General features: G+C 47.0%; 1 protein-coding gene across 1 annotated transcript; it reads left to right on the forward strand.

Annotated features, from left to right (window-relative positions):
• Window positions 1-3,684: 3,684 nt before the first annotated feature.
• On the forward strand, window positions 3,685-11,053 carry LOC120920981 (transcription factor SOX-9-like). Its single transcript, XM_040333498.1, has 5 exons — window positions 3,685-3,919; window positions 4,091-4,252; window positions 4,414-4,653; window positions 10,346-10,507; window positions 10,669-11,053. Exons 1-5 carry the CDS (start codon window positions 3,733-3,735, stop codon window positions 10,914-10,916), a joined length of 999 nt encoding a protein of 332 aa, XP_040189432.1. The 5' UTR covers window positions 3,685-3,732; the 3' UTR covers window positions 10,917-11,053.
• Window positions 11,054-13,050: the final 1,997 nt, after the last annotated feature.

Raw genomic sequence — 13,050 nt, forward strand, 5'->3', positions numbered from 1 at the left:
TCTTCCGTTTATCGGTAAGGTGCTTGATTCCCTGGGAAACACAATGTCCTAAATACTGGACTTTTGTCTTAACCCATTAAACCTTTGTTGCATCAATCTTCTGCCCAATCCTGGCTAGAAAGTTCATTAGGGACACTGAATCTTCAGTGCAGGCATGTGCATCGGGGGAGGCAAGCAAGAGGTCATATTGCACTAGAATTGAATCTCCCGATGGCTGCCATTCATCCAATTTGTCCTTCAACGCCTGGGAAAAGCAGCTAGGGGAGTCATGATAGCCCATTGGCAACCAAGTCCAGGTAAGCTGTCTTTTCTCAAAGGTGAAGGCCAGTAACCATTGGTCATCTGGATGGATTGGTACACTGAAGAAAGCCGATGCAAGATCAATTACAGTAAAGTGTGTGGCAGTAGGGGGTATAGTTGCCAAGATCGTAGACGGATTTGGCACTACAGGCACCGATGGTATAATTACCTTGTTGACTGCTCGTAGGTCATGTACCAGTCTCCAGCGACAGCGGTCTTCTCCTTGCTTAATTGGTTTGGGGACTGGATAGATCAGTGTATTAGCCTGACTTCTGCAAGGGGTTAAAACTCCCTCATGTAGTAACTCCTCTATGACTGGCCTAATCCCCTCTACTGAATCTGGAGATAAAGGATATTGAGGTAGTCTAGGTACTGGCAGTGTGGGGTCCCTTTTTAACCGTACCGGGGTAACCTGCATGAGTCCAGGAGTGTTTGCTCCCGTTACCCATAGAGATGGGTCAATCCTTTGTTTGACCTCTTCCGGTATTCCACTCTCCATGTCTGCTACAATTAGAGGCATGAAGAGGAGATCAGCAGCTTCATCATGTACTTTGTATGGTATATCAATGATGGTCTTACCTGGGGACAGGGCAATAGTAACTCCCATTTTTGAGAGTAGGTCTCGACCTATTAAATTACAGGGGGAATGTGGAGACAATACAAAAGAATGCTCTGTTGAATGTTCACCGATTGTTACAGGTAAAGATTCCGTAACACCTGCCAGGATAACATTGTTACTTACCCCAATCAAAGAAATTCTTTTGTTGGGGAGTGGCAAGTGAGGACCATGAATATTCAACAAACTCCGCTGTGCTCCCGTGTCGACCAGACAAGGGAGATCAATACCATTTACATTTATCTCAATCATTGGTTCATGAACAGAGTCAATTTCAATCACAGCTAGAGCAGAGTACACATTCAAAAAATCTTCTGTATCCTCACCACATTCCGCCTCATCCTAGCGCCTCCTACATTCCCTTGCCAGATGGCCACCCACCCCGCATTTGAAACAAGTGGGAGGGGCATGGGGCTGCATCAGCTGGTTTGGAGGAAAGCCAGGCTGGTGCGTGGGGAAACCAGACTGATTTGGAATGATTTGCTGGTATCTAGGTTGGACCCTAGGGGCCCTGCGCTGATCCCCATTTTGCTTCCAAGTACTGCGCTTATTTTGTGGCATCCCATAGTTAGAAATATACACTACTCCTGAGGGAGGGTAGGGAGGGGCTGCCACTGGCACACACTGGGGTGTCACCTGTACTGTGGACACTGGTACTCCTTTAGACTCAGGAATTTTCTCTTTAACCTCAGGGGTTTGCATATTCATTATCTTAGTTTTTTCTTTCTTTTCTAACTTATCTTTTCTCTTCTGTAGTACATCATAAGCAACCTGTGCTATCTCAATTAATGTTGATGCCTCCATCTTTCTCCAACCTGTTGTACGTAGTTCTATCTCTTCCCTTATTTCAGGCAACAATCCTCCTACCAACACATTCACCACTTCTGGCCTCTTCATATCAACTGTATCATCTGCAATCCAGTCAGTATGCGTCTGTATAGCATCTTTAAACCTGTCCCAATAATCTAACACATCCTCACCCTTCCTTTGAACCACATCCATCTTGGCTCTATCTTTAGTTAGCCCCAGGCTATTCATGACAGGCAAAACATTTTTATCAAATACATTTCCCATAATTTATATTTTTCTTGTTACTCCCTGTGAGAAATGACAATATGTTTCGAACTCCGGGATGTAGAGCTCCCTGGTTTATCACCACGGCTGTGTACCAGCAGCCAATTACAATACCTTGTAATATCTATCCTGTTCTATTCTCAGAAGGACGTCTCCTTGCTGAGTGGAAATAGGCTAGCCTCTCGGCTCCCTACTCCAAAGAACATACAGCAGGTCAATCACCCGCTTGTGGCTATCCGCTGAAGGCAAACCTATCCGCCTTAGGACCACAAACGTTCAAAAACCAATCACCCATTTGTGGCTATCCGCTGAAGGCAAACCTATCCGCCTTAGGACCACAAACGTTCAAAAACTCTTACACAAAAAGTCAATCATTCATCAAATTCCATGCTTTCACAGAAATTTTGGTACCTGCATTTAACCATCCCTTTAAAATACAAATGTCTATACATATATTGTAATTTCTGGGGGTAAAGAAAAAAGGTACATACGTATGATAATTACATTTGCATGCATAGCTTTAAAAATTGTACCATGTTATTTCATTCTAAGTAACCATACATAGACAGAATGCGTATAAATACAAAGTAAACGTATTACCTTCTGTGGCCGCACTCCCCACCCGGCACCTCAAACCGCACAGGAAAGACAGTATCTATATGAGAATAAATGTTTCTCACCTGAGGTTGCTGTCCCTCCTGAAGCGGGTTGAGGGTCGGTGGAGGAGCTGCGATCAAGAAGACACGTTGCAGGGTCACCAATTGATAAGTCAGTCTTTGAATGTAAGTCATTGACAGCAGACAATTGCATTCGTCTTCAATGTAAGTTTACTTCAGAATACACTGCATACAGGATCACACCTCCCAAAGCCTTGCAAAGGATTGTGATGACACATAAGGTTTATACAGACATTTTATAAGAAATTGATAACATGAGAGTCTATGCAGGGCACGAAGCCCAAAGTTTGGATTACACAAGATTTCACAAGATTCCATAAATCACACATATATAATGAGTAAAACTGACATCCGGTCATCCTGACCTAATTAGAGCATCATGTGAAATGGTTATTTTGATAGTTAGAGATGGATTATATGTGAGGGGTAATTATCAAGTAATAAAAAGGAATGGAAGGGTTTTTCCAGACACACTGTTTACTGTTTACATAGACTTCTTATCAGGTAATTTAGGCGGAACATCTCTTATTTTACATGAGACATTTGTTCGGCCATGAGAATGGGAAAACATGTTATTGAGAATATGTTGCAATGTGTAATACCAAATAGAATTTAGAAACATAAGCTTATTTGCAGGGAAAGACACAGGAAAAAGGGGGAACTATACTGTTGTGTGTATATAAGATATTCAAGTGATACACATTTAATATACAAGGTAGATCAATGTAAATTTTCATATCTTGTCACTAGGGTGGAAATCCTGCTCCCTTCATATATACAGAAGGAGTGTTGTCACCCCCAGGACAGGAACTTACTGGTGGGATCAGAAGGTGAAAATAAAAGAAACAGGGCCAGGGAAAAGAACTAATGCAGTCACTACATCTAAAGACTGATATGATGCAAAATATAAAAAGGTTTTCTTTTTAGCTTTAGATAGACTTTAAGTATTAATATCTTTATAAGACTAAGTTGTGACTGCTCCATGTTTAACCTCATTCTTCTTTTTTTCTAGGACTACCTGATGTGGCTTTCTCCAAGAACAAGAAAGGACAAGTGAAACGCCCAATGAATGTCTACGTGATCTGGGCCCGAATTCACCGTCCAGTTCTGATCAGAGCCAATCCTGACATCAAATTTGCTGCCATAAGTTCTATGCTTGGTGAGGAATGGAGAAAAATGTCAGAGGAGCAGAAACAGCCTTATTATGATGAGGCACAGCGGATTAAAAGAAAACACAACAAAGAGTTTCCAAGTAAGTAGTCCAGACACAATTTTCAGTCCTCATGACCCTAAGCCCCTCATTACAGGATTCTGTAGGGTGTGCCGATAGTGTCTGACTGATAATAGAGGATTCTGCTTTTCGACACCATTTTTTTCTCCATCTGTATTATACACGATAATAATCTTTTGCCGCTTTGTTTAGATTGGCAATTTCGACCAGATATCAAGAAAAGGAAGATATCCTATTCTGCACATGACACCATGCCAGGCTCCTTCAGGGATCCACCAGCGGCCTCAGCCTATTCAATGCCACAAAATTGCCCATCATATTCAGGAATGGTTCCTCAACCCAACCCACCAACAGGTAAGTCATAAGGCCTGATTCACACCTATGCAGGTTGCAGTTTGCATATTCTAAGTGCATTTTGCAATACCCATTTTTTGATCCATTGAAATCTATGGAACCAAAAAACAGTTTGTAAATTGTAAATGCCCCATATTTAACCTCATTCTTCTTTTTTCTAGGATCACCTGATGTGGCTTTCTTCAAGAACAAGAAAGGACATGTGAAACGCCCAATGAATGCCTACATAATCTGGGCCCGAATTCACCGTCCAGTTCTGATCAGAGCCAATCCTGACACCAAACTCACCGTCATAAATTCCGTGCTTGGTGAGGAATGGAGCAAAATGTCCAAGGAGCAGAAACAGCCCTATTATGATGAGGCACAACGGATTCAAAGACAACACGCCAAAGAATTTCCAAGTAAGTAGTCCAGACACAATGCTCAGTCCTCAGGACCCTAAGCCCCTCATTACAGGATTCTGTAGGGTGTGCCGATAGTCAGAGGCGTTGCTAGGGGGGTGCGGGGGGTGCGACCCGCACCCGGGTGACACCCACTAGAGGGGTGACACCATCCGCGACTGCAGCGATGAGCGCCACGGTACAAGAGGAGGGGGGGTTGCGGGGTGACACCGCAGCACCATCCATCCCCTCCTCTCACAGCCACGGGCTGTTAGCAGTGCTCGGCAGTCGGCACACAGGCACAGCCCCCTCCCCTCTGTTTGTGTGTACAGAGGGGGAGGGGCCGAGGGGACCTTCTGTCCATGTGCCGTGGCGCTGCAATGATCTGAGGTACTGAATGGGGAGGGGGGTGTTTGCACCTGGGGGGATTTCACTGAAGGGGGGGTGTTTGCACTGAGGGGGGGTTGTACTAAGGGGGTGTTTGCACTGAGGGGGTTTGCACTGAGGGGGGGTTGTACTAAGAGGGGGGGTTTGCACTGGGGGTTGCACCAAGGGGGTTTGCACTGAGGGGGGGGGGGTTGCACTGAGGGGGGGGGGGATTTGCACTGAGGGGGGGTTGCACTAAGGGGGGGGTGTCTGCACTAAAGGGGGTCTGTGTAACATGCAGGGGTCCAGAGGTGCAGGCGGCTGTGTAATGTAAAAGGGGTGCAGTGATGCAGGGTGCTGTGTAATGTAAAAGGGTTCAGAGGTGCAGGGGGCTATGAGATGTAAAGGGGGCCAGTGATGCAGGGTGCTGTGTAATGTAAAGGGGTCCAGTGATGCAGGGTGCTGTGTAATGTAAAGGGGTGCAGAGGGCTGTGTAGTGTAAAAGGGTCCAGAGGGCTATGTGATGTAAAGGGGTGCAGGCGTCTGTGTAATGTAAAAGGGGTGCAGTGATGCAGGGTGCTGTGTAGTGTAAAAGGGTCCAGAGATGCAGAGTGCTATGAGATGTAAAGGGGTCCAGTGATGCAGGGTCCTTTGTAATGTAAAGGGGTCCAGTGATGCAGGGGGCTGTGTAATGTAAAGAGGTCCAGAGGTGCAGAGTGCTGTGTAATGTAAAGGGGTCCAGAGGTGCAGGGGGCTATGTGATGTAAAGGGGTCCAGTGGTGCAGGGGCTGTGTAATGTAAAGAGGTCCAGAGGTGCAGGGTGCTGTGCAATGTAAAAGGATCCAGAGGTGAAGGGGGTTGTGAGATGTAAAGGGGTCCAGTGATACAGGGTGCTGTGTAATTTTAAAGGGGTCCAGTGATGCAGGGTACTGTGTAATTTTAAAGGGGTCCAGTGATGCAGGGGGATGTGTAATGTAAAGGGGTCCAGTGATGCAGGGGGCTGTGTAATGTAAAGGGGTCCAGTGGTGCAGTTGTGGAGAGGGGTACACAGTAGTAACAAAAAGATATTGAACGATGCAGAGGTATGCAGGGGACACAGTGGGGTGTTTTTACATTTTAACGTGGGGGGTGCCAGATATTGGATCTGCCCCGGGTGCCAAATGCTCTAGGGATGCCCCTGGCCTATAGGCTCCTGAGATGTGAATTCCGGTTCTGGAGAAAGAGAGGTGGGGGAGGAGACAAAGAAAAATGGAGAGAAAGAAGAATAGGCATAGAACGAACAAGAAAGATGGATAGGGAGAGAGAGAAAAGGGGAAGAAAGGAGAACAGAGAGCAAACAGTAGGGTAAAAAATATTTGAAATTTTTTATTGGGGGGGGGGGGGGGGTGACACCATATATTTTTTTTAACAGAAAGAGGTTTTTATTAACAAAACAGCATTACAAGATATGCATTATTCGACAATCAGATTTGCATAGCAACGATGACAGTCAGATACAGGTGATTTCAGCATTTGCAAATCATAAAACAAAGGAAAATCAAGAAAGGAAAAGGGAAAATAATACAAGTAAAATAAGCAACAAGGTGCTAGTCCCTAGCCCTCCCTCCCCAGTCCACCCCACCCGTAAGCCACCAGGCGCAAGCCCAACCGGAGTGCTCCTCAGCCGTGCCGGGCGGGGGGGGAGTCCATCTCAGTCCCCCACCCCCCGGCCCCCCATCCCGGTGCGTCCACCCAGGCCGACCAGACCTTATCGTACTTAGCAGGGCACTGCCTACGCTCGTACGTTAGTTTGTAAAGGGGCAGAGCCGAGTCCACCGCCTTCCTCCAGGATCCAAGGGTGGGAGGCCCCACCGACTTCCACCGCAGCAGTATCTCCCTCCTAGCATAAAACAATGAGAACGTAATACATAGCTTAGTGTACCTGTCTCCCTCGACCTCACCCAAATGACTCAGAAGGAGCACCAAGGGATCCAACGGCACTCTGGTCCCTCCTATGTCGCTAAGCCTCTCTGCTACCCCCGCCCAATACGGCCGAAGCTTCGGGCAGTCCCACACCATGTGCCAGAAGGTCCCCACCTCGACCCCACACCTGGGACAGTTCGGGTCAAGATGCGGGTATATGTTGGCCATTCTATGAGGGGTGAAGTAGGCCCTATGTAGGAACTTGAGCTGGAGGAACCTGTCCTTAGCTGCTATCATGGATGGGATGTATGTGGAGACACACTCTTCCCACTCCTCCTCTCCCAAAGCTGGAATGTCCCCCCTCCATTTATCCATTACCCGGGTGAGTTTAACATCGTGGCCCACCGTCAGGTACATGTACAGAGTGGAAAGGGGCTTCCCCATTGCGCTCGACGTCAACAGTCGCTCAATTGAGTCAGACTCCAGGGTCAGTGCGTCCGGGAATTGGGCCCTCATCGCATGTCTCAGCTGAAAGTATTTAAACTCGAGGGATTTAGGGAGGGAGTACTGTCGTCTCAGGTCTTGAAAGGGCTTGATCCTACCATCTGCTATAACGTGTTTAAGGGTGGTGATCCCGCGTCTAGCCCACTGTGAGGGTTCGGGCAGATCGCAGAGATGAGGTAGGGTGGGGTTACCCCACAGTGGGGTGTGTGGAGAGATACAATTTGGTTTAGCGTAAATAGCTCTGGCCGCCCGCCACACCCTAACAGTCGTCTTCATGGACGCCGTCAGAGGATGGGGAGCGCCGGGACCCCTGTACACCAGATTAGACAACGCAGCATATGACCCCAGTATGGCAGCTTCCAGCCTCACAGCCGGGTTTTGTCTGGGCTGGGAGAACCACCAGCGCACCGTAACTAGGACAGCCGCCCAGTAATACAACAAAAAATTTGGGGAGGGCCAGTCCACCCCCCGATAGGGGGAGATACAGTATCTGTCTCGCAACCCTGGGTGGCCTTCCGGCCCAAATGAAAGAAGTCAGCACCCCCTCCAGTCGCCTGAAGAAAGTTCTGGGAATGTGGGAAGGGGTGTTGCGGAAGAAATATAGGAACTTAGGGAGGAACACCATTTTAAGCAGGTTCACCCTGCCAACTGGGGTTAGTGGGAGGGTGCGCCAGGCCGTGCATTTGTCAGTGAGATGAGAAAGGAGGGGCCGTACATTCCCCTCTATATATTCCTGTGAGGTGTTGCTAATCCGAATGCCTAGATATGTGAATTCGCTTACCCACTGGAGGGGGGTTCCAGTATCTACTCTGGGAAGCGAGGGGTGCAGTGGGAAGAGAACGGACTTACCCCAATTTATGCGGATTCCTGAGAACCGGCCGAATTCCTCAAATAGGTCAAGTGCTCTCCGTAGCGACTGAGATGCATCTGCCAGGTAAAGTAGAGTGTCGTCCGCATAGAGGGACACCTTCTCCTCTATATCCCCCACCGCTATGCCCCTGACCCCGGCCTCAGCCCTCAGGGAAATGGCAAGGGGCTCGACCGCCAGGGCGAAAAGTCCCGGCGATAGCGGACATCCCTGGCGTGTGCCCCGACCCAAGGGGAAGGTGTCTGAGAGGAGGCCATTCGTGCGGACCCTGGCCCTGGGAGCAGCGTAAAGCATCCCCAGCCATGTCAGAAAATTTGGCCCAAAGCCAAACCGCTCAAGGACTCCCCACAGGAACTCCCACTCCACCGAGTCAAAGGCTTTTTCGGCGTCTAAAGACGCCACTACCCCTGCCGCCTCCGGCCGCACCCTGTCCATGTGCGTGTAAAGCCTTCTAATGTTAATGTCCGTTCCCCTCCCTGGCATGAACCCCGTTTGGTCTGGATGTACCAAAGCAGTTATGATTGTGTTTAGTCTCCTGGCCAAGACTTTAGCCAGGAGTTTTGCATCAACGTTTATCAGTGAGATGGGGCGGTATGAGGAGCACACGGTCGGGTCTTTACCCGGTTTAGGGATCACCACCACAACTGCCTCACTCAGGGAATGCGGGAGCTCCCGCGCCCTCTGCGCCTCTGTTAACATACCGAGCAGTTTGTCCGTCAAGTCCTCAGAGTATTGTTTGTAAAATTCAACCGGTATACCGTCGGGGCCCGGCGACTTACCCGATTGGAGGGTCTTAAGAGCTTTCAAGAGTTCGTCAGAAGTTATGGGGGCATCTAGCAGTTCTCGGTATTTAGTAGTCAGAACTGGGATGTCAATGGGATCTAGATAGGAGGCCAGGTCGTCACTTGAGTATCCAGCCCTGGAGCTGTAGAGGCTTTTGTAGAAGGAGACAAAGCAGTCGTTTATTTCGTCAGGGGCATACAGTAGGTCTCCCCCCGGTCCACGTATGCAGGGCACGCACATCCCCCCGGATTGTTCCCGTGACAGCCAGGCCAGTAACTTCCCGGATCTCTCCCCCTGTTCGAATATACGCTGCGATTGGGCGAGTAAACGTTTCTGGGTGAGAGCAGTGCGAATTCGCACCACCTCCCCCGTCAGGGACTGAAGAGCGTCATAGTCACAAGGATCCCTGGAACGGACATATTGTGCTTCCTGCAGAGCCGCCCTCCCTTCTGCTCCCGCAAAGTCAGCCCTCCTCTCCCTCCGAACCCTAGCTATTATTGATTGATATCGACCCCGCGTGTAAGCCTTAAAGGCATCCCAGACCGACAGCGGTCCGGCCGAGCCGGGGTTGACCGCCCAGTATTCCCGCAGTGCCTCCCTAAAGTGACCATCCACCGCCTCGTCCGACACCCAGAACCTGGACAGCCTCCACAAAACTGTGCCCGGGGCCGAAGAGAGCTCCAGCGTCAGGAGAAGCGGCGCATGATCCGAGATGCCCCTTGGGAGAATCCTAATGTCCTGAAACTTAGGCAGCGCCAGGCCCCCCAGGTACGCCAGGTTTATTCTAGAGAAGGACCTATGCGATGCAGAGTGACAGGTGTAAGCCCTGGAGTGAGGATTCCTCCAACGCCACACATCCGTCAAGCCATACAGCTCCGCCCACTCCACCAGACCGGAGTGGAAGGATCCGCTCTGGGACATCCTGTCAACGCTCTGATCCGGGACCATGTTAAAGTCTCCCATTATGACCAAATTATCGCTAGCAAAATCAGCTATTCTCGAGGTAATTCGGTGTAGAAGAGAGATCGATGCAGGAGGGGGCAGATATACCCCTGCTATAACCAACCTCATGGACCTAATCTGTGCATGAATTACGACATATCTGCCATCCGAGTCAAGTGTCAAGTCGAGTCGAGCAGCGACACCATATTTTACTGCACCAGGTGACACCAACCCTAGTGCCGCCACTGCCGATAGTGTCTGACTGATAATAGAGGATTCTGCTTTTCGACACCATTTTTTTCTCCATCTGTATTATACACGATAATAATCTTTTGCCTCTTTGTTTAGATTGGGAATATCGACCAGATATCAAGAAAAGGAAGATATACTATTCTGCACATGACACCATGCCAGGCTCCTTCAGGGATACACCAGCGTCCTCAGCCTATTCAATGCCACAAAATTGGCCATCATATTCAGGAATGGTTCCTCAACCCAACCCACCAACAGGTAAGTCATGAGGCCTGATTCACACCTATGCAGGTTGCAGTTTTCATATTCTAAGTGCATTTTGCAATACATATTTTTTGATCCATTGAAGTCTATGGAACCAAAAAACAGTTTGTAAATTGTGACTGCCCCATGTTTAACTTCATTCTTCTTTTTTCTAGGATTACCTGATGTGGCTTTCTCCAAGAACAATAAAGGACATGTGAAACGCCCAATGAATGCCTACATGATCTGGGCTCGAATTCACCGTTCAGTTCTGACCAGAGCCAAATCTGACACCAAACTTGCCGTCATAAATTCCGTGCTTGGTGAGGAATGGAGAAAAATGTCCAAGGAGCAGAAACAGCCCTATTATGATGAGGCACAGCGGATTCAAAGACAACACGCCAAAGAATTTCCAAATAAGTAGTCCAGACACAATGCTCAGTCCTCAGGGCCCCAAGCCCCTCATTACAGGATTTATATGTATGGATTAAATCTACTTTTACTATTAGTACAGTTCATTTATCTGATGGGTTGACCCATGTATAACATATTACATATGTAAACCCCAGAATGGAATATGTCTTCATTATAATAGCACAGTACAGTGTTGCCACATTTGTACAATCATTTTTTATGGCTCACTATGAAATGTGTACATTTCCCTCTGTGATTAACAAGAAAAGGCATCTTAACCCCTTCCCGACCAGCCGCCGCAGTTATTTCTTTATCGTACATCACGGGACACAGAGCGGCATATTCATTACTATACGGGTTATATGGAGTACCTTCAGGTGATAGACACTGGCAAGCTCAAACAGGAAGTCCCCTCCCATGTCAGTGGGGGAACCTTGGACCCTTCCACTTCGGCCAGACCTACTCTCGCAAGGCCCGATCCTCCACCCTGCCTTACAGCATCTAATTACCTAGCCAGGTAATTTCTACTCTAATTAAGGCTAGAAAGCCAGTCTCCAGAGTAATTTATTACAGGGTTTGGAAGGCCTACGTAGGCTGGTGTGAGTCCCAAAGATGGCACCCTCGCAAATACACCATTGACAGGGTATTGTGCTTTCTCCAGTTAGGAGTGGACAAAAGTTTGGCCTTAAGCACTATTAAAAGGACAGATTTCTGCCTTATCAGTGTGGTTTCAGAGGCCTTTGGCCACGCACTCTTTGGTTAAGACTTTTCTGCAGGGGGTCTTACGCATTAATCCCCCCATCAAATCTCCGCTTTGTCCATGGGATTTGAATCTGGTTTTGTCAGCTCTACAAAAGCGGCCTTTTGTCTTGTAGAGAACCATACCTCATTCTGCATAAAGATAGGGTGGTTCTCCGTCCTCATCCGTCTTTTCTGCCTAAGGTTGTGTCCAGTTTTCACTTAAACCAGGATTTAATCCTGCCCTCCTTTTTTCCTAAGCCCACTTCTAGAAAGGAGGGCTTACTACATACCTTGGATATTGTCAGGGCCATGAAGGTCTACCTTAAGGCTACGGAAAGGTTTCAAAAAAAAGTGTGTGATCAAAATAAACGGGCCCTAATGACACACACCTCTGCGCTTAGGACTAAACAATCAAAGAGAATCACAGCTGCTGTTTTTAGAAAAAAGTATATGACAAAGTATATATAATGTGTTTAAATATTAAATTAAACCGTAAATTATATATAAACAGCGCTCATGTGTGTATGAGCCACACAGTGAATAAATAAACACAATATAATAATGTAAAAGTCCAAATAATTCAAACCCGTGATTGAAAGTGTTCATAGGCAAAATAAAAGTTCATGGAAAAGTAATAGGAGGTAAAATTTCTTTCTCTCTTTCAAGGTGTAAAGTCTTTAAAGTAAATTAATTCAAAAAATTCTTCTACCACACCCGATGTGAGATGAAGTGATTCCTTCACCAATAGAAGGATAACGTGTGATAACGTAAAACCAGTTTAGTGTTATTAAACTGGTTTTAAGTTATCACACTATGTTATACTTTCTTCATTATTTATGAGGATCTTATTCACTACTTGATTGAGAATGGAAGCTCGCCCTATGGTTTGAACCAATTATTACACGCTATTGTGCCGAAGCACGAGAGTGTTAGGCTGTTCGTTCTGGTGAGTGGCCATTTCTATTGGTGAAGGAATCACTTTATCTCACATCGGGTGTAGTGGAAGAATTTTTTGAATTAATTTACTTTAAAGACTTTACACCTTGAAAGAGAGAAAGAAATTTTACCTCCTATTACTTTTCCATGAACTTTTATTTTGCCTATGAACACTTTCAATCACGGGTTTGAATCATTTGGACTTTTACATTATTATATTGTGTTTATTTATTCACTGTGTGGCTCATACACACATGAGCGCTGTTTATATATAATTTACGGTTTAATTTAATATTTAAACACGTTATATATACTTTGTCATATACGGAAAGGTTTCGTAAGACGGATATTTTGTTCATCCTGCCGGAAGGACCCAAGATGGGTCAGGCAGCATATGGATTAAACAGTTACTAGATGGATTAAACAGTTAATCAGTCAAGCCTACGGCTTGAGGGGATTGCCTCCGC

This window comes from Rana temporaria, chromosome 1 (genome assembly GCF_905171775.1).
Source record: "Rana temporaria chromosome 1, aRanTem1.1, whole genome shotgun sequence".
Lineage (NCBI taxonomy): Eukaryota > Metazoa > Chordata > Amphibia > Anura > Ranidae > Rana > Rana temporaria.

Coding starts and splice junctions, on each gene's coding strand:
- LOC120920981 (XM_040333498.1), top strand. CDS start 3,733: ATGAATGTCTACGTGATCTGGGCCCGAATTCACCGTCCAGTTCTGATC. Junction 4,654..10,345: donor ACACGCCAAAGAATTTCCAA/GTAAGTAGTCCA, acceptor CTCTTTGTTTAG/ATTGGGAATATCGACCAGAT. Junction 10,508..10,668: donor TCAACCCAACCCACCAACAG/GTAAGTCATGAG, acceptor TCTTTTTTCTAG/GATTACCTGATGTGGCTTTC.